Source organism: Chaetomium fimeti, assembly GCF_033439085.1.
Source record: "Chaetomium fimeti strain CBS 168.71 chromosome Unknown B0H64scaffold_2, whole genome shotgun sequence".
NCBI classification, from domain to species: domain Eukaryota; kingdom Fungi; phylum Ascomycota; class Sordariomycetes; order Sordariales; family Chaetomiaceae; genus Chaetomium; species Chaetomium fimeti.
Window position 1 is genome coordinate 1,617,088 of NW_026944330.1, and position 23,380 is coordinate 1,640,467.

The 23,380-nt window shown below is 55.7% G+C and overlaps 9 protein-coding genes and 1 non-coding gene across 10 annotated transcripts; 7 read left to right on the forward strand and 3 right to left on the reverse strand.

The window, feature by feature from the left end:
* Positions 1–2,083: 2,083 nt before the first annotated feature.
* B0H64DRAFT_371110 (uncharacterized protein) lies at positions 2,084–3,307 on the forward strand (the record flags this gene model as incomplete). The annotated part of the gene is made up of 3 exons (XM_062802131.1): positions 2,084–2,419; positions 2,482–2,680; positions 2,913–3,307. The coding sequence occupies 3 exons, from the start codon at positions 2,084–2,086 to the stop codon at positions 3,305–3,307; spliced, it is 930 nt and encodes a 309-aa protein (XP_062662166.1).
* Positions 3,308–3,689: 382 nt separating this feature from the next.
* B0H64DRAFT_80083 (uncharacterized protein) lies at positions 3,690–8,012 on the reverse strand. Its single transcript, XM_062808787.1, has 6 exons — positions 7,721–8,012; positions 7,470–7,625; positions 7,039–7,386; positions 6,840–6,971; positions 6,558–6,783; positions 3,690–6,499 (listed from the first exon to the last, which is right to left on the reverse strand). Exons 1-6 carry the CDS (start codon positions 7,790–7,792, stop codon positions 3,822–3,824), a joined length of 3,612 nt encoding a protein of 1,203 aa, XP_062662167.1. The 5' UTR covers positions 7,793–8,012; the 3' UTR covers positions 3,690–3,821.
* Positions 8,013–8,049: 37 nt separating this feature from the next.
* On the forward strand, positions 8,050–9,098 carry B0H64DRAFT_80054 (S-adenosyl-L-methionine-dependent methyltransferase). Its single transcript, XM_062808786.1, has 2 exons — positions 8,050–8,492; positions 8,555–9,098. Exons 1-2 carry the CDS (start codon positions 8,292–8,294, stop codon positions 9,011–9,013), a joined length of 660 nt encoding a protein of 219 aa, XP_062662168.1. The 5' UTR covers positions 8,050–8,291; the 3' UTR covers positions 9,014–9,098.
* A 26-nt stretch (positions 9,099–9,124) lies between these two features.
* B0H64DRAFT_80048 (Alpha/Beta hydrolase protein) lies at positions 9,125–11,487 on the reverse strand. The gene is made up of 4 exons (XM_062808785.1): positions 11,077–11,487; positions 10,662–10,989; positions 10,184–10,608; positions 9,125–10,116 (listed from the first exon to the last, which is right to left on the reverse strand). Exons 1-4 carry the CDS (start codon positions 11,355–11,357, stop codon positions 9,237–9,239), a joined length of 1,914 nt encoding a protein of 637 aa, XP_062662169.1. The 5' UTR covers positions 11,358–11,487; the 3' UTR covers positions 9,125–9,236.
* Positions 11,488–12,593: 1,106 nt separating this feature from the next.
* B0H64DRAFT_454095 (uncharacterized protein) lies at positions 12,594–14,413 on the forward strand (the record flags this gene model as incomplete). The annotated part of the gene is made up of 6 exons (XM_062807261.1): positions 12,594–13,020; positions 13,070–13,174; positions 13,241–13,614; positions 13,678–14,154; positions 14,249–14,251; positions 14,401–14,413. The coding sequence occupies exons 1-6, from the start codon at positions 12,844–12,846 to the stop codon at positions 14,411–14,413; spliced, it is 1,149 nt and encodes a 382-aa protein (XP_062662170.1). The 5' UTR covers positions 12,594–12,843.
* A 458-nt stretch (positions 14,414–14,871) lies between these two features.
* On the forward strand, positions 14,872–16,919 carry B0H64DRAFT_454101 (P-loop containing nucleoside triphosphate hydrolase protein). The gene is made up of 3 exons (XM_062807262.1): positions 14,872–15,163; positions 15,218–16,576; positions 16,655–16,919. The coding sequence occupies exons 1-3, from the start codon at positions 15,028–15,030 to the stop codon at positions 16,750–16,752; spliced, it is 1,593 nt and encodes a 530-aa protein (XP_062662171.1). The 5' UTR covers positions 14,872–15,027; the 3' UTR covers positions 16,753–16,919.
* Positions 16,920–16,947: 28 nt separating this feature from the next.
* Positions 16,948–17,341, forward strand: B0H64DRAFT_80092 (uncharacterized protein). The gene has a single exon (XM_062808788.1). It carries the CDS (start codon positions 17,021–17,023, stop codon positions 17,285–17,287), a length of 267 nt encoding a protein of 88 aa, XP_062662172.1. The 5' UTR covers positions 16,948–17,020; the 3' UTR covers positions 17,288–17,341.
* Positions 17,342–18,419: 1,078 nt separating this feature from the next.
* B0H64DRAFT_454105 (uncharacterized protein) lies at positions 18,420–20,075 on the forward strand (the record flags this gene model as incomplete). The annotated part of the gene is made up of 1 exon (XM_062807263.1): positions 18,420–20,075. The coding sequence occupies one exon, from the start codon at positions 18,420–18,422 to the stop codon at positions 20,073–20,075; it is 1,656 nt and encodes a 551-aa protein (XP_062662173.1).
* A 321-nt stretch (positions 20,076–20,396) lies between these two features.
* B0H64DRAFT_t39 lies at positions 20,397–20,487 on the reverse strand. Its single transcript has one exon. It is a non-coding gene; the product is annotated as a tRNA-Pro (tRNA).
* Positions 20,488–22,150: 1,663 nt separating this feature from the next.
* B0H64DRAFT_471918 (uncharacterized protein) lies at positions 22,151–23,380 on the forward strand. Its single transcript, XM_062807910.1, has 2 exons — positions 22,151–22,691; positions 22,812–23,380. The coding sequence occupies exons 1-2, from the start codon at positions 22,355–22,357 to the stop codon at positions 23,036–23,038; spliced, it is 564 nt and encodes a 187-aa protein (XP_062662174.1). The 5' UTR covers positions 22,151–22,354; the 3' UTR covers positions 23,039–23,380.

Here is a 23,380-nt window from a genome sequence, read left to right on the forward strand (position 1 = left end):
TTATCATCCGCAAACAAGGTCGCACGGGGAACTCCGTGTTGAAGAGACCCGGCTGTATCGGCGCGAGAGGCCTGAGAACCAATCCTCTCGCTTTGCAGCATTTTCGTTCCGGGGTCTCCCCCAGACGCGGACGTGTCAGCCGGGGGCAGGCTGAGACGCCTGTACACTGCCAAGACAGGGCGGATCAAGTGTGAGGAAACCAGTCATGGTGCTTTTTGGGTGCGGATGGGGAATCGATATCTTGCATTTTGCGAGGACAACCTGGAAGGAGCCGATCAGACTGCGATCGGGTGCCGGGGATGGAGCAGGGGGAAGAAACCCAAAATGCAACAGCTGTGTGGGGCCATTGGGGGTTCGCCTTCCAGAATGGGCTTTGATAGGCCCAAATTTACTGTGTTCCTGCGCCTGCTGCCGGGTGGGACCCGCAGTCTACGACAGCGGCGGCTTTCGAGCACGCGACCACTTGCTTGAAATGACTTGATGACAAAAAAACGAAGGTCATGCAAAACAGTCCCGGTCTTTCCATGTCCGCCGGCGGTTTGATGTTCTCGACCGTGTTGCTATTCTGAGCGTCCTTATCGTCAAGTTGAGACGACAACAAATCACAAATATCAATATTTACGGTAGGAAGTTATCACAGCAACGACAGAAATGGCTGAAAATTTATGTCAGTGAGGCATGGCTTGCCGTCAACCTGGAGGCAAGTTGAACCGACGCTAAGATTGTGAGCCAAGCAGGGGGCCTGGGAAGGAAAAGGAGGCGGGTGCAAGTTGCAAGTTGAGCCGAACCAAACGAGACGAGCAGAGCATGCAAACTTCCGCGCCTTCTTCCCCGGGCCCACACTTTCACCCTAAATTGGAACCTCAACCGTTGCAACCAGATTGGGTAAAAGAACCACGAAACATCAAACAAACAAAACTCCGGTCTAGGGGCCCAGAGGCAGCATCGCAGCCTACCATGTGGGCCAAGAAGGATCGCAATACCCCGTCTGGGGTTCTTTCTCGATTGGCACCAGCCGAGTCAGCCTCAACTCTACACAGGATTTCCTCCACCGGTGGCAAAAGATCGATAACCCGTGCACGGGTTTGGCACTTTCCGAGTTCAAACCCGCGGTCTGCGACGAGAGAGGCGGCACGAATACGCCCTACTTACCTACTTGCACTACTGTACAGATTCCTACACTAATCCTTTCCGCCGTTACCGTGTGGACTCGCTTTACCATGAGTTTATCCCAAGTCCCTTATATCATGGCCTCGAGATCGTCAACAGAATCACGGTAGCAACACCAGGAAGTTCAGATGGTGTCCGAACCCAAGAAATTTGACAAGATTGGCAGCAACAAATCCATCAATTAAGCTCACAAAATAAAGCTTGATTTTTCCAACCCAGGGGTTGCAGTTGCCCGCACCACGGTATCAGAGCTGCCGAGAAACTGGCGAGTGGACCCCTTTGGTCTCATGTTAGACAGGGATGGCCATCGCTTGTCAGATGTGGCAGCTACAGGCTAAACTTGCCCAGTTGTCTCTCCTCCCCGTTCGACACGAAGGCCCAATCACATCTAACCCTCGGACCTTGAAGTCTGGAAGCGAACCAAGGCGACGGGCATACATCAGGGGCGAAAAGCGAGGCGCGAAACCCCCAACGAGACACGGACGCCTTGGCAAGGCGCTACCATCCGCTTTCAACGTTGTGGCTTGTGAATTCCAGACTCCCAGCGTCGGTTCGCCATCGCAAGCGACCTCACTGGGACGTATTCATGGACAATTTCCCTCATAACCGTCTCAACATGCTTGTGGCTCCTGTATCTTGGCAACGTTTCGCCACAACAGTCCTCTCATGGCCGTAAGTATAAGTGTAGTTGATGCTGTCTGTGATCTACGCTGATGGTAGCACGCATCTTCTTCCATCCTTTCTTCTTACCTTTTTATCTGAACCCCTGGCGGCTTCCTTTCTTTCATTCCCTGTTGATATTCAGTCCTTCAAGTTACACTTTCATTCCGGTACATATTTACAAGTTTACATCTTGTACATACATCCTTCTTTATATACAACACGCTTAAGTCGATCACTATCAACAATCACGATGAAGCTATCATGCAGCCTCCTTCTCGCCACTCAGGTGCTCTCGATCCTCGCCCTCCCAACCCCCAACGGGGCCGGGCAGGTTGCCGGGACCGAGACAACAACAGCAGCCGCTGCCGCCTCGACAACTGCCACTGTTGAGACTGGGGCCGGAGCCGGAGCTGGAGCCGGAGCCGGAGCCGGCGAGGGTGCAGGCGCCGGAGAGGGCGCAGGTGCTGGTGAGGGCGAAGGCGAGGGCGAGGCAGAGGAGAACGAGGTTGAGCTGGAGGGTCAGTTTGGCCAGGTCATTGAGCTGGGTGGCGACAACGTCAAGACTGACACCGTCTTCCCCCCTGGTGTAAGTGCTGATGACCCAGGATCTTGGCGTCAAGGGGCTGTACTAAAATAATTTGTTATCAGACCAACGGCGGCTTCGAAGTCGAGTTCCAGAACCAGGAGGGGCGCCAGCTCAGAGTCACCGAGAATCCGAACCCGGCGGCGGCCCCGGCTGGCTTTGTCGCGCTGGAACCAGTGTCGTACATTGTTGAGCTAGGCGGTGGCGCGGCCGCCGCTCAGGGTCTGACGCTGCAGAAGATTGACTACATCCTCAACGCCGGCAGTAAGTTTGACTTCCCTTCTCCTCGTTACACCTTTACCGTTTAGCCATCTCCCAGCCCAACTTCCCTTCTTCCAATCCTCTAATAACCCCCCCCCCCCCCCCCCTTTCTCTACTTACCATTCCTACTTAACCCCCACTACCCTACCCACTCCCACATGTCCCACCCCCTCAACACCCATCCCCAACCCCAACCTCCAACCCCCAAGCACCCCAAACTAACAACTCCCCACAGGCACGCTCGATATCTCGACCGGCCAGGTCGGCCGCTTCTGCGCCGAGGCCAACTCGTTCGTCTTCGGCGAGGGCGAGCTCGAGTTCGAGGCCGAGGAGAACGAGCTGACGCTGACCGTCGCCAACATGGTCGGCGAGTGGGCCGTCTTCGTGCCGCAGGCTGCTGCCGACGCCGGTCGTGATGCCGGTGCTGGGGAGGACGCCGGTGCTGATGCTGGTGCCGGTGTGGGAGAAGGGGAGGGTGCCAATGCCGGGGAGGGCGCCGATGCTGGTGCTGGTGCTGGCGCTGCGGATCCGTGTGCCCCCGGGACTGCGTGCCGCGCCCTGCTTGACGCGCTGCAGGAGTTGATCTCGGCGGGCGGAGCTGCTGCCACTGCGCCTGCTGCAAAGGCGTAGTAAATCCCGGGAAACCTCCCCCGTTTCCGCGTGGTGAACATGGTTTGGGCCGGCCTTTTGTTGGTTTCGTTCTCCTTTTCGGGTTGGGATTTCGGTGTGGTTGTTTTGGACTTGGGTTGGCGGACTTGTAAAAAGAGGCGCATGTACATACGGGAGTCCACAGCAGGCAGTGCTTGCTAGGCGTTTGGTTTTGATGTTGGTTGGGATAGGCCAGCCGTGCTGGTCAAGTCATTGAATGACATGTTCCGATCGAAACTTGGGCGTTTATAAAATGGCTACCTGAAAGTCCCCCACACACAGCCCTTTACGAATATATAGCTAGAGGCTATACGAATTCAATTATAGTGCTGCAGAGCCCCCTAAATGACCGTAATCTGAACTCCAGGGGTTCAAACATACGATTCGGTAGTTCTATGAGTGTAACTCGGAAGTCTAAAGTCTCTTGCACTCTAACTCGTATTACTACGTCACGGCTTACACAAAGCATGCCCGGTCTTAATACACCCACCGGACCTCAAACCAAATATTCTCTGGACGTTGTCAGAGGTATCAAAGAACAAAGTTCCTTCAGCAGCTTCTCTTCGCCATGGCCCTTTTGATCACCCGGTAGGCAAACGTCCATGCGTAAGAAGGGTCTCAATGTCGCCTGGTCTAACCCCAGAAGAGAATTTATGTCCGCCGAGCACTCGACGATGAGGAACCTACACACCTTGGCCTTGGCCACACGGGCGGCCACGAGCAGCGGCGTCATGGACTGGTCATCGCGTTTCCCGCTCAAGTCAACCCCAAACTCGGTGCGCAGCTGCCACAGAAACGAAATCAAGCTCTCCTCCGGCAGACCAAACTGCCACATGAGCTCGATGACTGGGCTATCGCCATGGATGTCCTTGACAAGCATACCCTCGGGCCAGTGCCGGTGAAGAATGCGGAAGACCTCGAGGTCATGCCGTCTCGCCCACTGGTGGAAGACAGTGTGGCCGCCATGATTCACGTGGTGCAGGTGAGGTAGCGTGCCTGGCTGCTCACACAGGAAGCGGACGACCTCGGCGTGGCCCTCCCAGGCAGCCTGCCCGATTGACTGGTGTATGTCGAGCGCTCCCTCCCATTTCCAATCGCCCGTGCCCTCTGCGTCGTCTGATAGGAGAGCCGACCGGAGAGCTGGGTCCTGGTTTGCGGCGTCGAAGAGTTCCCTCACCAATACTAGACAGCCACGGCGGGCGGCGAGACAGAGGATTGTGTTGCCGGATTGTAGGAGCTTTTCACGCTGTGCTCTGACGGAGAGGCCAAAGAGCTCTTGCCAGTCTTGTGTATCCCTTGTTTGCCAGTCGAAACCGCCTGTGACGCATTCGAAAAAGGCAAGGTGGCAGAGAATCGGCCCGATTTGGTCGTGCTTGACGAACTTGGTGATCAGGCTTGCCTTGTTTCGCCTGCTGAGCTCTCTTAGTGCGGTCCACACCGAATCTACGACGAACTCCGGAGGACTAGGGCGGTAAGCGACCAAGATGTCGACTAGGGTAGCGGCTGGACCAAACATGGCCGTGACCACAAGAGGGTCCAGCTTGAAGGTGTGCATAACTCTGAATGGCTCTGTCGTTCGTGTGCAGTCTGGTCGATGCCACTGGTAGACCCAGTTGAGGAGGCGCTGTGAGCGAGGACGACACAGAGCCATCAGATCTGCTAGTTGCGGCCGTTGGTCGTCTACCACATCATGGAAATGGGCGGTCCAGAACGAAGCTGCATAAGTAAAGAAATGGCCTAGCCCCAGCTCGGCCGGATTAAAAAAAAGGTGTGGCCCAGAGTTAACGGGAACACTCTGGCCTGTTTCAGAGTCGTCGCCGAAGAGGTCGGGGCCAAGATGCATGAAATCGACCCCCTCGTCCTGGTCTTGAGCGCTAGCTACCAATTTCATTTTCTCGCAGTCGTCTAGGAGGAGATATTTGATGCAAGTACGGAGAAGACGCGCGTTCAGCTCTGTCGACCGCTTGCTACGTTGCTGTTGTGGTTGGTGACCGGGCTTTCCGACCAGCGGCCAGCTCTCGGGGGGACCCCAAAGGATGAGGTCTTTGAGCGACTGATGCAAGAGGCGAAGCACTGGGGACCCCTGAACCCCGAGTTCCACGGTGCTAACGAAAGGCCGAATGAAAGTCAGAACATCCACCGCGGGCGCCTTGCTCTCGAGGTCCGAGACGGTCGTTATGGCACCCTCCTCGTCCATGTCCAGAGTTATAGCACAGACGAGCTCATCCAGGCTGAGCGGACGCCTCGAGACCACGAGGGTCTCAAGGGCCGCCTGCAGGAGTGTGTGGTTCTCTGATAGGCCTTCACAAGACTGGTTGAACAAATCGAAGTAGAGTCTCGCAAGGCCGGCAGCCGACGAAGGAAGCCGTTTCAATGCCGCGTTGAAGCCAGCGGCGTTGAGGGCGTGGGTCTTCTGAATGTACTCTAGCGCGATGCGAATCCAGATGGCAGAACCCTCAGCTCGCTCCGCAAGTTCCTCGACGGCAGTCTCGTGCAGCAGTGAGGGTAGACTGCTTCTCTCGACGAGATATTTCGCAATAGCTCTATCTCTCAGCCTGGACGGGCGCAACGCGATCCTGGTGATGTCGCACTGGAGAACAGACGCCGGATCATAGCCGTACCTCGACGTGAGGAATACCTTGATTCGTGCTCCCTTGTGATGAAGCCCCCGAAAGAGCTCAAGAAGCGAGTGGCGGGCTAGCGCCTCGCACTCGTCCAAGCTGTCGATAATGATAAACACGCCGGATGAGGATGAAAGAATCGCCGTAGAAATAAAATCGCGCAGCTGCGTTGAACTCCTCTCTGGTTCGATGTAGGAATTCGAACTGGTTTGCCACTGGTAGAAGCGGCGCTTCAGCGCGGGCTTTTGTCGGAGTAGCTGCCATAGGAGGCTGCGGTAGATGTTCCCAACATCCGCGGTGGAGTGATCGTTTCTACAGAAGTAACGACACACGGTCCGGCGCATTTCGGAAAGCAGCTTCACGACGTAGGCGGCTGTAATGGTCTTACCACATCCCATGTCTCCTAACATGAGCAGAACGCCTGGGTCCGCAGAGTCCGCCAGCCATGTAGAGAAGCCTTCTTCGGATTCGATCCAGGCACAAGCTTCGTCCGAGTAATGCTCAAACTCGCTGTGATGGGCCTGTTCTCTGTCGGCGTCTAGAGTGGCACGAACTGGGGAATCATCAGCACAACTATTGTCGGGCTGACCTTGAAAGCAGGGGCGACCCACCCAAATCGTCAACCATTGCCCCCTTGAGCTCTTGGGTGGTTGAAAAGGTTTCAGTTTGCAAAAGGAAGTCTAGAGCGGTCGAATACTCGTTGAAGGAGTCAACATGGGCCGTGATGTCTGCACTCAACATGCCCAGAGCGGTCCTGAGGCCGGACTTTGACTTCTTGAGTACATCCCTGCTCTTCAGATAAAACAGCAAAAGCTCCTTGTACATGTTGACGAGCGTCTGCAAGAGGTTTCAGCAGAACGGCCGAATGAGCTGTCGGTGGTTTTATGACTTACATGGCGTATATCGGGCAGACAGGAGCTGGTTTTGACCACTTCATCGCAACGGTCGATTGCTGGTATCCATTGGAGCAACTTTTCAATGTTAGCCGGCACCTTGTCGTTGGCGCCACAGATGGCTATCGCGATCTGCAAGTCTCGGTTCGTTAGCTACTAGTGTCTACAAAGCATCAGATCATGCAAGGACTCAGCTTACGGAGACAACACCCTTGACAAGCCCAAGGGCGGTTCCGGCTGGAGCATTCAGGCTAACGAATGGTCCGGCGAGCTCCAGGGCGGTGTTCAGTTTCCCAAGATATGGGTCTGCGGCTTTCAACCCTTTCCGCATAATAGACTTTTCCTGCTGACGTTTGTCCGTTTCCAGTAGCTCCTCGAAGAGAGCCCTCGCCGCCACCCCGCCTACCAATTCTTGCTTCTGTTCCTCATCCAGAGACGCCCAAGCTTCATGGTAGGCAGAACCTGTTGTCGACTCAGTGGTATCGTCCTCGTCATGGTGTCCTTTGCCGCCGTCGGGAGAGTCGGTTTTGTTTGAGACGGCCACTCGCTGTTGATTCCCGTAGGATTAGAAACTACGGGTCCGTTGTTCGGCAAAGAGTCGCTGCAGGCATGATTAATGAAATCACCTACATCGCACACCCTACTCCCGTTGCGAACATTGTGGTTGCTGTTTGTCTCACGGGCTTGGCGGTTGAATGCCTGAAGGTCTTGGACGGGGGCTGACGATGACCGTGACCGGCGTGATGTTGCCCTGTGGAAAATCGCGGGGAGTTTCTGGCGCCAGGACTGGTGGAGTGGAGGCGAGTTTGGAATTAGCTTTCTACACTAATGCCGAATGCCTGCGGATGATCTCCACGTCAAGGAACAGGCCGGAAACTCACTTGTCTGCCTCGTGCGTCTGGGGAGCTGTTATTGGACCCATTACGGGACGGATCCAGTTCAGGTCTCGGCATGCCCTAATATGGTAAGTGGTTCTGGCGGGTCAGACTACACTAGGCCGGAGCCTGGTATGAGAATGGAAGGTACAATACTACTGCGTAGTGCCCGGCCTCGGAACACCAAACAACGATGAGGGTGGGAGGATCCGAGCAGTCTCCCCTTTCGTTTGCAGGCAAGCGAGGGGTACGGCCTCAGCCTCCTCAGCGACCGGAATTCGGACTATACATCTTCCCGCCGATGCGCGCCGCAATGGACGGGAATGGACCCGACCGAATTTACCTCTCAGCGGGAGAACCTAAGCAGCACGGGAGGCCGCTGCTTTCCCCACCATGACTGACGGTTGGGGCAGCAAACTTGGGTTGGGCACCAGTAAGCTTTCCTGTTGAATGTGGCCTGTGCCCATCTGAGTCACCAACAACTTCAAAACATCACATCTTACCCTCATACCTTAATTGATGCATCATCCTGATTCGTGCGCTACACCCAAAATTCCGCACTTCCATCCCACCAGTCATGTCCGACGTGGAAGAAGCCCTCACCAAACCCGAGTACTGGGACGAACACTACACCAAGTCGGACGGACAGGCACCTACGCACGAATGGTTCCGTTCCTTCGCCGACCTGGAAGAGTTCTTTCAGACGTCACTCTTTGAAGCTCCAGGACGTACAGTGGCCGACGACCCAGTGATTCTCCATCTCGGCTCAGGAGATAGTGTTGGTCGCTTACTTGCTCACTTGACTCCCACACCAGCTGATCGGATATCATTATTTATTAGGTTATCCCATTGGAGTTTGACTCGCGAGGCTACCGCCGCCAAGTATGCGTCGATTTCTCGCCCAGGATTGTGGAAATGATGACAGAGCGACACAGAGACGTGTCGGGCATAGAATGGCGACGCATGGATGTACGAAATATGGCCGAGGTCGCGGATAAGTCTATCGGCGTCGCTTTCGATAAGGGGACGCTCGATGCCATGATCCACGGAAGCCCTTGGAGCCCGCCCCCAGATGTCAGAGACAACACGAGCAGATATCTGGCAGAGGTTCACAGAGTATTGTCAGACGATGGCGTCTTTCTTTATGTCACCTTTAGGCAGCCTCATTTCATGAGGAGCTTGCTAAACCAGCAGGATTTGTGGGACTTGGACCTACAAATTCTCGGCACAAACAATGGCGGGTTTGAATACTACGGTTGGGTGATTCGGAAGGCGACGAGCAAGGAGCAAAAGCCATGAATTTACTTTTATTCTTGTTTTCTTCTTCTTTTTCCTTCCACATGACATTGCACTTGCTAGGATATCATGCCGCGGAATGTAGTCCGGTTTTCAGGGGGTTGGGGAGACGAGTTGATTAATCTAGCATTGCTTTCAGGTGGCGCCACCCTATAGACCGCCGACCGAGGGATATGGTCACGCTTGAATCCAACCCCAATACTGAACCAACCGCCGCATCTCTCATTCAGAACGGGACACTATCCGCCAGCCCCTTATACACATCGCACCTCCCCTTCCTCCCACCCTCCCACTCCGTGGCGGAGGCGAGGGTAATCGCGTTCCCCAGTCCCGGCTCCGCAAACCCGGTCACCGTGCCGCCCCACGGCGCCGCCATCTCAAACGGCACGCCGCCCGTCGTGTTCAGGTTCACAAACACCGGCGCCGCCTCCGTCCACGCCGGCCAGTCCGCCGCCGGGTGCGGCAGCACACTACTACCATTATCATCATTCCCAGCCCCGTTCGCGAGCGCCGCGCTGATGGACGGGTTGCCCGTGCGCACAAAGTTGCCCCAGATGCGGCGGAACGCCAGCGCGAACTCGTCCGACTGGTTCGGCGTCGCGGGGCCAAAGTATGCGGCCACGTCGGCGCCGTGCCACGCCATCGGCACGCTGTACTGGTACACCCACGCCGCCGGGGATCCCTTGTCGTCGGCGGCGGCCGCGTAGGCCGACGCCAGCCAGTAGGCCGGGCAGGCAAAGGTCGCTTCCGCGTAGATGTTGTTGCCGCGCTGCTGCTGGCCGTTGGCGGCTGCCGATACCTCCACGGCGGTCAGGCCGCTGCCGGGGAGGCCGTCGGTTTCGTGGTGGGGGCCGGAGGGGTTGGTGGGCGCGGTGTTGGGGTTGGCCGCGAGGATGGTGTTGATCTCGGCGGGGGTCAAGTTCGGGAACTGGCTTGTCTGCAGCCAGTTGATGAGATCGGCTTCCGTGGTTAGGGGTGGTACGAATAGCGGGCCCTCGTTGGCGTTGTGGCCGACGAGCAAGGCCTGGCCGTTGGTCTTGTTGGCGGCGAACTGCTGGGTAGGCCGGTTCAGGACGTAGGCGTCGTCGGTGACGGGCCAGAACCCCCTGATGAGAACTAGTTAGGACTAATTACGGCGGGGGTGAACATGCTAGGTGTTAACGCGAAACTTACCAGTAGCCGTAGGGCGACTGCTGAGTGACGGCGAAGCTGGCTTGTTGCAGCGTATCGGTGTCCTTGCTGACGATGCAGTCAAAGACGTCGCCGGTGCTAGGGCAGCCGGCGGCCTGCGAGAAGGCGTAATACCGGCTCGTCGGGAGAGCCGCATCGTACCTGGGCTGGGCGAGCAGGTAGGGAGAGGCCGCGATGCCCTGCTTGTACAGGAGGTTGCCTAGATTGCCCTTGAGGGCAATGCTGTGGTACATTACGGAACCGCCGCCGGCCGACTCGCCTGAGATGGTGACCTGGCTTGGGTCACCACCAAACTGGCAGATATTGAGCTTCACCCAGGCAAGGGCAAGCACCTGGTCGAGCATGCCCGCATTGACAGCACCCTTCTTCTTGACCTCGCGGGATGACAGCCAGCCAAAAGCGCCGAGCTACTCGGCTGGGTTAGCGCCAGGTCTTTCCTTGAACAACCGGCTCGACTCACACGGTACTGCAGCGTCACGGCGACGAAGCCCTTCTCATTGGCGTTGATGATCTCGGTCATGTCGTGGGTGCCATCGCCGAGACCATATCCACCCTCGTGGATGTAAACCAGCACGGGAAGCTTGGAGGCATTAGGCGGCGCGAAGACGTTTAGAAAGAGGCAGTCTTCGTTTCCGGGGAGGAAAGGCGCGTTGGGGACCGCGGGCATCGACTGCGGACAGATAGGCCCAAACTCGGTGGCATCGGTGATGGGCGCATCCAGCCTGAGGGGCAGCACCTGTGGGGGTTGCCATCTCAGCTCGCCCGTGGGGGACGCGGCGTAACGAATCCTGCAACCCAGCACTTCGAGTCAGCATCGGAGAGGACAATCCGATTATGTGCGGAGGCTCGAGGGAAGATCGAGATGGTGCTCGGACCCTTTCCAGTAGTTCAAACCCGTCGAGGCGTTGTGATAGCCCCGGTATTTAGCGTAGCCCAGGTTTACGACCAATGAATCGTCTTGGGCGCACGAAAGGAGCCGCTTTTTCTGTGCTTGCTGTTCCTGTTCGGCTTGGCTCACGTTGGCGATCAGATCTGCGACAAACTGGCTGGCAGAGTCACCGTCCGGGGTGGTTGCATCGGTGATTCGAGTGCATGACACGAGGGAGCCGGCCAGCAAGAGCGGCAAGAGTCCGGTGATCCACCGCAGGGGGGCCATTGAGGGGGTGACCTTGAGAGAGAGCTCGAGGTTTGTCTGGGGAAGAGTATCTACCTAGGTAGTCTGGTCCCAGAAGGCGACATCAGGGAATCGCCAGCTTAAAAGGCCTAAATATCCAACTTTTCTCCCCGGACCCCAATTCTTGACGGGAATGTTACTGTTGTATTTCGCTAATGGTAGCGTACCATAATATGCGCGTCAAGGGGCCCGGCATCCCGGTTGCATCCCCATCATAGCCGGGCCGCGGCTATATCAATCGGCCTACATACAATACTAGACTATCTTCCGGGCTCACCGCAGCATGATCCACTCAGTTCTACATAGCAGAGGCTTGCTCGTCAGACACCTGGCGCGGAGACCCTGTAAGGATTGTGTGGTAGGGGTAGGAAACCTAATCTCTGAGAGCAAAAGGTCAGCTCATGCTGTGCTCTACAAACAGACACGAGAAGAACCAGAACATCGAAGACGGATCTGAAACCGGCACCCGTGGTGTGTCCATCTGCACAGGGGATCCTGGCAAGCGAGGCCAGCTACCAGGTAGCGAAGAATAACCGCGTGCGCGAACTGCAGGGGAAAAGGGGACAGCAACAAGTCGAAAACCTTGCCTACCAAACAGGCAGTGTGCTAAGGTGGTAGTTTCGTTGTGATGGAAGCGTAAGAAGAGAATCCCATGGCGTGGCATCTCCTGTGTATGCTTCAAGAACGCAGATCTCGGGGCCTTTCATGCCAGGTATCCTGCGCAGATCTGCACTTGCACGGACCGCACTTCGACACCGTCGCCAGCGGTGCCAACGTGAAAGCCAGCAGGGATGGTGATGTGCCTGGACCGAACTGGTATTCCGGAAAAACAGCTCGGTCTTGGTTAGCAATTCCGCTGGCGCAGAACACTGCCCATCGACGACCCCCGAAAGGCTTATTTGCGCCCCTCCTTGCGGGACGTGGAGGACGATGCCCTCAGCGACACCTTCGTTCGTTCCGATTCTTAGCCTGGTGTCAGACGCCCTTGTGCCTCCGGGTTCTCTAGTAGGATAGTCTTGTCCTTTTTCGCCTTCGCTCGGGCCCTCTTCCCCGCGTCTTCACGTACATAAAAACGCCCAAGCACAGTTTTAGCACCATTGTGCCAGGCTTGCAATGGCTAGATCCATAACTAGCCCAGTTTAGCACCAAACCTAGTCCCACATGGTCAAACCCCTTGGCTACCTGAAGGGAGGGTCAGCCCTGTGGCAAACACCGAGAGGATCATGTTCAAAAACCTGGCAGGTCCGGCACCATGGTTGAGAAAACGCCCGGAATTGTTTCGTGGTTGACCCCCGGGACCAACCTAAACAGCGGAGCCGGTTCACCTACCGGTAACATCGTCCATCGTCCCGCAACCAAGGACCCAGCTCTTCCCCGGGGAACAACAACCCCTCCGAGAAGCCGAGAAGCACCAGCGACGTTTACGGTTTCTCTACGAGCAGCAACTTCTCTCTAAGCCTCACCGGGGATGGCTTCACCCTCGGCATTGCCCCCGAATGCCGTTGAGGACAAGAGGGGGAACGTCATTGGGACGGTCATCTTCTGCCTGCTATGGTCGACGGTGATGGTGGGCATGAGGTTGTGGGCGCGTGGGGTGGTTATTAAACAGCTCGGCATCGACGACTATATTTGCATCGTGTCTTTGGTGAGTGAACTTGCAAAGCCCTTCATCGACGAATACTGACAAGAACCAGCTCGTTACCTATGGCGCTGGTATCGCCATTGCTCACATGACGACGTATGGCTTGGGGAGGCACATCTCTGTCATGGATCCGGCAAATATCCCGTTATATCTAAGGGTGAGTCTCGCTCGGCTCAGGCGCACCCATTTTGGTCTTGCCCTAAACGCCAATAACACCTGATAGAACTTTTACGTCTCCATCGTGATGTACTGCGCGGCGCTGCTGTTCATCAAGTTGACATTCCTCTTCCAATACTACCGCGTGCTTGCGGTCCAAAGGATGCGTAGCGTCTACATTGCCAGCATCATCATCGTCGGCGGCTGGGCGCTGTCCCAAGTCCTGGTTGGCATATTCGCCTGCCACCCCATCTCGGGCTTCTGGGACTCGTCCATCGAATCCAAGTGCATCCCCAACATCCCACAATGGTACATCAACGCCGCGGGAAACATCTTCACGGACGTGGTGGTCTTTGCTCTACCGCTACCGGCGATTTGGTCGCTCAACCTCGCAAAGGGGTCAAGGATAGTGCTGATCTTTATCTTCAGCCTGGGATTCTTGTAAATCCCATCCCACCTATCATTACCCTTCTTTAAAACACCCCGTACTAAACATAACCGCAGTACCGTCATCATCTCCATAATCCGCATCCGGTACCTCCAGCTCTTCGAAGACTTCCCCTGGGAAAACGTCGAATCCTCTCTCTGGTCCATCGGCGAGCTGACGTCCGCCCTCACCTGCGCCTGCCTGCCCACCATGCGGCCGTTCGTGAGCCGGTACTTCCCGAGCTTCGCCTCCCAACACGGCCATTCCTCGCACGGATACGCCAACGCCAGTTCCGGCGCTGCTACGTGTAGACGGCGGCGGGCTGGCGGGCCCTCCGCGCTCGAATCCGGAGGGGGCAACGTCCAAAGAGTACAGAGCCGCGGCTCCAAGGGCGTGGATGCCTTGTCGGTGTCCATCAACGGGAGTGAGGTGGAGCTTGGGCAGTCACGATCAGCGGGGTTGAAGAGCTACCCGTTTAAGGGGCATGTTGTGCATGAGTTTGGGGTGGGTGTGGAGACGGGCAGCGCAAGTTTCAGGGAATCGGGGGTGAAGGGGTATGTTGCTCTATCAAGGCCTGAGAAGGCTAGACACAAGCCCATGAGGGGGGCTATGTGAGAATTTCTTTATTACTACAACTTTGATACCTAGGGCGTAAGTCAGGTAGGCGCCATTGCGAGTAGCATACTTGATAGAATTCTTTACGGTTATATCCAAGGTATTCTATCCATTTTATATGACAAAGGGGTCTTTTAGGTCTCCCTTAGCCTTCCTACTAGATACTTATTATTGAACTGGGGCAGGGATGATGACTGAACCCTAATAACGAGTGGGAGGGGACTTTTTGTTTTCCTGTTTTCTATTTCATTGTTCCTGTATGGGCAGCATGTCGTCAGGCTTCAGGCTGAAGCGGGATTTTAGTGGTGTTCCAAGACTTTTACGTTACCTACCTACATGTAGGTAACTTTAGTCACCAATGTTGTGTCAAAATCCCTAGAGCAAGCAACTCCGACGACGCTGCCCAAGGGGTCAAAGCCCAAGATGTGGCTGGGTTGGGCGAGGCCATCAAATTCCGTATTTAGGTAGGGTTCGTGTGGCCTCAATGCTTTCCGAACCCTCGTTCTTCCAGCTGGATTTCAACCAGTCCGGGAAAACTGGCGCGTTCATTGGCGGTGCATATGGCTGGGTCAACTCAGGTCATTATCATATTGGCCAAAAGCGCCAACGAGTCCCACAAGTCAGGTAAGGTAGATCGACAGTCCCTTAGGTGCCTAGGTAGGTAGCCAGCATTGAAACCCAAGCTGTGAAACCTAGGACTTTCAACACCCAAGCTTCCGTCACAGCTCAAGTTACCAACTTGACTTTTAGTTTATTCAATTTTATTCCACCACCCTGAGAACATTGGCGTCCGGCTAGCTCAATCGACAACAATGGCGAAAGGAAGCGCGAATAAGGACATCAAGGATGTCTACATCGCCCTTATGGGCGTCACTGGCGCTGGTAAGAGCTCGTTCATCGCAACGTGTTCTGGCCAGGACGTCGCGGTTGGACATGATTTGACATCGTGTAAGTCTTTGATAATCTTCAGTGCTTAGATGCATGTTAATGATGCCGGAACAGGCACCACCGATGTCGAGGACGTGGCTTTCATGTACAACCCACAACTCCGGGTTCACTTGGTCGATACTCCTGGTTTTGATGACACCACCCGATCGGATGTTGAGGTTCTGCAAGACATCGCGGCGTGGCTTGCAGGAAGTTTTGCAAGCGGAACCAAGTTGAACGGCATCATCTTTCTCCATCGAATCTCGGATCCGCGGATGACGCGGTCAGCTCGCCGCAACCTCCTGATGTTCAAGAAACTCTGCGGCGCCAATTCCTATAAATCCGTGGTATTTGCTACGACCATGTGGTCCAAGGTCGACCCCGCCGAAGGTACAGAACGAGAACGCCAACTAACCGAGAAGAGCGAGTTTTGGGGTACCATGTACAGAAAGGGCAGCCGCGTCTTCCGCTACCACAACACAATCGAGTCGGCAGAGGAAATTATCAACTATATTCTGTCACTGGACAAGAAAATCGTTCTGAACATCCAGGACGAGATCGTCAACAAGAAGTTGGAGATTGAAGACACCTCGGCCGCCGTCGAGCTGAACGCCGAGATCATCCGCGAGCGCAAGAAGCACCAGGAAGAGCTAGCCATGATGAAGGAGCAGATGGAAGAGGCCATCGAGATGCGCGATATGGAGCTGCAGGAAATCTTCCAGGAAGAGATTGGGGAGCTGCAGAGCAAGATTGAACAGGGGACGGAGGAGCAACGTAAGCTTACCCAGTCACTGGCGGAGGTCCAGAAGCGTAAGGAGACCGAGCTCGAAGCCTTCAAGCAGCAGATCCGGCGAGATCAACAGGAGCTGCAACGCAAGATTGAAAAAGGGGTGGAGGAGCAGCGTAAGCTCACCCAGTCGCTGGCGGAGGTCCAGAAGCGTAAGGAGACCGAGCTCGAAGCCTTCAAGCAGCAGACCCGGCGAGATCAACAGGAGGTGCATCAGCGGTACCAACGCGAGCTCGAGGAGCAGCGCCGACTCGCCAAAGAGCAGGAAGCGTTGCTCAAGGAGTCGTATGAGGCCGAGGTCAGACGACTGGCCGAGGAGCAGAAGATACGAGTCAGGGAGGAGCAGAAGCGCGAGGAGGAGTTTAGGATCCAGCAGCAGGAAGCAGAGTGGCACCGTGCTGTCAGGGACGAGACCGCTCGACGCGCACTTGAGCATCAGCGCCGGGTGGCAGTGCAGGAGCAACAGGCAGCCCTGGAGCGCCACAGGAGAGAGACGGAAATTTATCGCGAAGAGACGGAGCGCATGGAGCGGCAGTATCTTGCCGACGTGGAGGAGCGTCGGCGGAATGACAAAGCCATGCAGCGCGAGATGCGTGAGGAAGAGGCAAGACGGCAGCAGCAGCTCCAGGAGTCCCTGCAGCGCAAGGGTAAGTACCTTATCGCTTTTTATTTCCTCGTTTCACTACTTAGTGGCCACGGACGGCTAATAAAGCATTTTGTAACAGCCTCCGGTGGTTTCCGTAACGCCCTTCGCAACCTCGCTCATGAACTCAGCAACAAGATTTTCGGCCGACCCAGGCAGCTCAGCTTCCCTAGGGGATAGGGCGACGACGAGTCAAGGCCACCAGTGGTCGATATTCCATCTGTTATAGCTGTTAGTATGGATGTGAAAATAGCCCGCTGACGGACTTCATGGACAACAACGTCCAGCATTACGCAATCTTGTCACACCGCTGGGGAGATGAAGAGGATATGTGCTGGAATGCTGGGGCCAGAAGCGGCCCTAGGCCTATAACACCTATCTCCAAGTCGCCGGCCAAGGCGAATTCCTCACCGTACACAAGTACGTCTCAGCCGTACACCCGTGGCTGATGGCCATACGCGATACCCTCGTGGACGTCCTGGACAAGGTAGATAGCCCGGCCAAGCGGCCGCCTGAGACCAAGCTGGCTGTCTTGTATCTCGGGCCGTTGTATATCGGCCATGAGGACAAGTGGGCCTGGTGGCATAAGAAGCCGCCTGTGCCTCGCCCTACAGGCGATCAACCTTCGGGTGAGGAGCGCCATCGTAGGGCTATGGAGAGGGCGATGGCAAGGTCTGCGGCAATGATACGCGCGCGAGAGGAGGAGGCGGTATGAGTAGCCGAGACGGAGAAAGAAAAGTAATCCAGGACGGTCTACTATGTCTTAAAGGGAAACCAACATAGCCTCAAAGATAAATAACTTGTTAATGGAGCCCTTATATAACTTGGTTATAATAACTCAGTTCAAAGCGACGTATAAATCCGAGTCTTACCACGGCCCTTGCCAGCAGTGGTCACCTTGCTTATCGTAAAAGACAAACACAGACGGCACGTAGAGAGGAATACACCCATTACACCATGATCCCACCAGGCCACCAACCCTTAATCTCCCCGAAACCTACCGCCACCCACCCTATTCGGACAAGCGAGAGCGTTGGGGGCTAAGTAGGGCGGCCGAAGGTGGTGGGCCGCGAGTGGTTGTGCGCCGACAACGAGCGAATCGAGAACCCGCCTCACAATATTCTGAATATAACACGACTTGCAATTTTGATATTTGATTGGCTGAGGCCGGCCTCTCGCGGCCGATCTTTCTCGGCCCGGGTCAAGAATCACAGGAGGAAAGAAAAAGGGGGGGGCGAGGGCCGAAAGAATGGAACGGGCGGGCTCTAATTGATCCAACCATCCTACAACGGCGTCGGTTGCTAGACTCGGAATACGCTTGGAGTTTGTGCGCAACTGAGGCCAAAGACACGAGGGAAGATGTATCGATGGAAGATATGATCTATCCTTTGTCCTTGGGGCTCCTTATGAATCTGCACTCCCCACGAATCCATTGGATAGCCGGTACCTGAACCTTTTAAGTCGGCCGTTTTGGTTGGGGATCAGACTTAAGCTGCGTTCTAGCGGAGTCATGTTGCCGTCCACCGGCGGTTCGGCCCTAATTAACGGTCATGTCGCACCTAATCTAAGCAACGCCCTTTGCATGCAAGGTTCTTCGTGAAGTTCGCCACAGCCGTAGGAGATGCATGCGGGCCAATTTCGCCCCCCTGATTCCATGTATGTATACCTTAGGTACGTACCTAGACACCCAACCTGACAACTACCGGGCGTTCCCCATGCCTCTCTCGACGTCGTAGAAGCAACGCACAGCTACACTATACGTACGTATATAAGCAAGAAGACCTCAGCGCACGGACACAGATCGCAGCTTATAATACGACTTCTCCGTATAGCCAACCGCGCCAGCCATGTACTCGGTCAAGGGCACGATACATCTACCATGGGAAGGCGAGTACGGGCCCGATGGACCGTGGCAAGCGGTCAGAATCAGTGTCGGCTACTTCCCGAATAGCACCAACTTCTACGCGGATGTCTCTACTATGTGGCCGGACTGGAGCGGTACGTCCAAGGTGCTGACACCCGCCTCGGGGGGGAATTACACCGCAACCGATTCGTCGAGCGCGGTTATTGTCCGACAGGATGAGGGCTACTGCCCCGCCCAGGAGTCGACGAAATCACCGATCCACGGATGCTGGCGGGGCAAAACTGTTGTTGAGGATCTGAGGCTAGAGAGAACGACCCGGGGGGGAACGGGCACGATCGGATGTGACGGGACGTTCGAGGCCGTGGAGGAGTGGGTGTACGGGCTTCCCGACGGGAGTAACTATTCGGGGCGTGTAGGCACACTTGGCCTGGGCAAACCCAATGTCCCCGACCCGGAGGACGTGCCCCTGGCTATCCTGCAGTCCTTGAAGTCGACCACTATTATAGCGTCCATGTCGTTCGGCCTGCACATGGGCAGCGTCGCGCTCGGCCAGCCAGCATCGTTGGTTCTCGGCGGGTACGAGAAAAGTCGGGCCCTCGGGTCCGTTGGCGTTTTCACGTTCGGCGGATTTGGCCCTCCGATTTTATACCTCCTCGACGTCCTTCTCGGCACCCAAGTCGGTGCGTCGCCGTTTGCCAGGCCCGGGGATGAAGGAAGCGTCTGGCAGGGGATCAAAGACAATGAAGGAGACATAGCAGAGGATATCACGCAGCAGGAAGGGGTTAAGCCCGGCACAGCGCTTGTGGTACCCGACCCGACGGTCCCGTACATCTACCTCCCCCCGGGTACGTGCGAGGCCGCCGCGCGCCGGCTGCCCGTAACGTGGAACGACAGACTCGGTCTCTATCTCTGGAACACAGGTGATCCTGCGTACCAACGCATTGTGCGCTCGCCCGCCTATCTCTCTTTTGTTTTCGCCGACCACATCCCCGCGAACATCACCATCAAAGTTCCCTTCCGCCTGCTCAACCTCACTCTAGAGCCGCCTCTCATGCCGACCCCAACGCCTTACTTCCCCTGCAAGCCCTGGAACACCGAAGACGGGATCTGGACGCTCGGGCGCGCCTTTCTTCAGGCGGCGTTCGTTGGCGCCAACTTTGAGCAGGGAATAGCGTTCCTAGCCCAAGCTCCGGGGCCCGATCCCGTGCGGAGAGTCACACAGGCCCTACCCCCGAACGATACCACGCTGCAGACAAACCCGATTGAAGAATTTGAGCGGTCCTGGCTACCTAGCTGGACTGTTCTAAAAGAAGACACTTCTACCAGCTCTGATACCCCTTCCAGCTCTGTCCCAGTCGAGCCGTCGTTGGGCGGGAACGGTGGTTTGTCTACGGGAGCGGTGGTGGGCATTGTCTTGGGCGTTGTGGCTGCGCTGGTGGCAGCAGCCGTCGCCGTTTGGTTCTTCTGGAGGCGGAAGGGGAAACAAACCGAGCCATTACCATCTGGGGATTCACCTAAGGAACAGCCGGAGATGAACGGGCAGGGCGAACCGGCGGAGTTGGGGAAGCCAAACCCCCACGAATTACACTGTCCCGCCGTGTTCCTTGAGCTGCCGGTTGACAACGGCCCCGAGCGTTAGGACAAGAAAGGCGGATCTCGTGCCCTGACGCCGAGAGGGGTAGAGCGGACATGATTTCGTGTTTTCAAGTAGCTATGGTCCTGACTCCTGTGTGGTGTCAGAGTTCGAATGGTTGTGAATATGTATTGGTTGCCTAGGAGTAGCCCTAACACATATTTAGGTAATATCAGGTGTCCTGTTATGTAAAAAAGAACAACTGGCTAGGAAACAGTTCATGCATCTTCCACATCATCGTAGTCGGCGGATTATACCAATCTCTAGTTTGAAAAGAGAAAAAAGAAGATATGGAACTGATGCCAGGGCAAAAGTGAAGGTTGGATCGGGGCCACCCGGGGATTGAACCCGGGACCTCTCGCAAACGTTGCCGTAGGGTGAGCCCTAAGCGAGAATCATACCACTAGACCAGCGGCCCATGTCGATCTGTTGGTGCGACCACATGAAATTGACTTTATCAGGGACAACAGACCGTCTGATGTTAAAAATATGTCGCTCCTTGATCGCGACCGAAGACTACCTAGGTAATGTTGCTAGTATCCCATCATCAGCCAAACAGCTAGTAGTAACTCGACAGGTCTTATTGCTTCATTAATGAGAAAAATCATTAAGACCAACTCGGTTTGCTTGGAACCCATGGGATGGGACGGGCTCTAGATCTACGAAACATTGTTCTAGAACAGTTTTGACTCCCAACAAGTGAATACAATACTAAAAGGAACCATGTTTACCTGGGAGGTCACAACCATGAATGAGTGTATGGTATTAGTTTTTACCCGTTTTGTTCGCTGCTTGTTTGCTTTTCTCCTCGTCAGCTCTGGCTTCAAATCATTTTGCCAGTGACCCGTTGGTGAGTATATAGGTATAAATACCACATAGTTCGTAGGTATGTCTAGCAGTCTACAGAGACACCCCCCCCCGGCCTTTACTTCCCTTTCCAATTGAAATCATACGCCAACCACCTCTCTCCATTCTCAATTTCGCCCGCCAAGTTCCGAACTATCAGCACCCTTGGCTTCCCGACGTAACACAAACCGAACCGAATAGGGACTATTAAGTCAAAATGAATGGCACCGAAAAGATGGCGAGCAATATCCCTAAGGGAGATAACCGCGAACGGGGGATTCTGGTGCTCAAGACAGCTCCAACCCCTTTTGAGTGTCCCAACCTACCAGGCACCCCTTACCCCTCTACGTCTTTCCACCTCCGTAAGTACTTAGTGAATGGCTTCGCCCAAGCTCGAGATCCGTAGCATCATACTGACCAGTATATCCAGCCACTATTCTAGCTGAAGTTGAAAACCCCGACTTTGATCAACTTGCCCGCACGGTTCTCACCAGGTCTCGGACATTCGGAATGTCCTTACCGCTGCTCCGCTCTCAATATCTATGGGCGCTTTATCACAACTCCCCACCAGACGGTCCAGACCTCACTCCCGAGTCTCACCGGAAGTTTTGCACGGCCGTCATTGAGCTTGCGGAGCGGCTCCTGGTTGAGCGCTCATCTGCCAACGTCGCATTATGGCCCCGCCTGGAGCGGAGGTTACTGGGTTTGATGGTGGAATACGGTACCCTAGGCTTGGGAGGAACGTGAGTGACTGGAAAGAGAGATTGGGAAGTTTTCACCGGGCAGGGCAGGAGTGATCGTGGGGCATCCACCTGCGTGAACTGAATGGGGTTTGGCTTCTTGTGGCCGCCGTGGCAATGCTGCCGTCTCGTCTGTTCTCAATGGTAGCGCCATCACCGTCGCCTTCGGATGGACCTCACCTCATCACATACAAACAATAAATACCCATGTTGTGGCAAGCCATGGCGAGAACTCGTGATAACTCTAACTAATGCTATCAACCCGGTTCGGGTTCTTTTTCTCGTAACAACTTAACATTTATCGAACAACACGTGCATGAGACTGATTGAGTATGACTACGACTGGAAGGGAGCGATTGATGAGCTACTTCGTGAGGATATATACATGTGCAAGGCGGGGGAATAGATCCACATACGCGTAGCTACCCCCGACAAGGGTACCTGGGAGCTAGGTACTCACCGAGACACCGACATGCTACGTGTGGCGCCGCCAGCTGGCTGCAACTCGGATCTTGCATCCGGGCCCGCGGCGTGATCACGACATCCGTCCATGTCGCCTCACCCGTGACCCAAAGCCTTGGCCTAGGTCAGTGCGGAGGGTGTCTGCTCAAGTTGGTGCTTCGCCGGCTGCCCCTCAGGCTTCCCTCTTCTCGTTTGCAACATTGGACACCACCGGGAGCAGCACAGCACGCCGAAAAGATGGCCGATCACGGCCAACCGATCACCGTTTTCGCTGACGACAACGTCAGGATCGCCATCTGGCTCCTCGGCACGTCGACCACAATCGACGACGACGATGCCGAGGGTGCTGCTGCCACCCCCCGCGCCAATGTTGCCCCCGCCCCCGCCGCCATCGCTGCTGTCCTCGCAGCCGCCGATGCCGCCACCGTCGTCGCTCCCCCCAACAACTCCAAGAAGAAGCGGCGGCGGCGGCGGCGGAACAAGAAAAAGAAGCGCCCGAGGAAGAACAAAGCCGGCTCCTCCCCGGAGCAACAAGAGCTTCTTCCCTCGCTGGCCGACGACGCCGACGACGATGGTAAGCACAGGCCCAGCCGTCAACCCCCCCCCCCCCCAACCCCCCTTTTTTCCCCGCCCCAAAAAACGCTCTCTCTCTAACCCCGTCCCGCCGCGCGCGAAGCAGACTGGAGCCCCCTAGCCGACGTACACGACTACATTGGCAGGTGCCAGCGGGAGGGCCAGACGCTGCCCATGATCCGGGCGCACCGGTTGTGGGAGCTGCACCAGCTGGAGTCGGCCTCCCAGCAGGCGCCCGAGCCCGCTCGCAGCTTCGACCGCGCTGCTGTCCGGAGGGTGGAGGTTTGGCTGATCGCCGACAGGACGCCGGAGTTTGGGTGGGATTATTCGGACGGGTACTTTTTTTAGCTGCTCGTGCTTCTTAGTTTTTTATATATGGTTTCACGGGTGTTTCGGAGGGTTTGACAGTCAACCCTCGATCACCTTTTGTCTAGTGAATGATACCCATTTGGTTTCTCTTAATCGATAGTGATTAGCAGTGGTTATCCCGTGATGATAGTATGACTGGACGATAGTAGACTGCCGCCTGAAACCCCTTTCCGACTGACGTAGCCTCATACCGACGGAACTGACACGAGGTATGAAAACCATACGGGCACCTCGGGCCCATCGGCGGAAGCCACGAGCTGACCAAGGTTTTCCATCACTTTTGCACAATGCAGTCAGACACCAAACTGTGGGAGTATTATC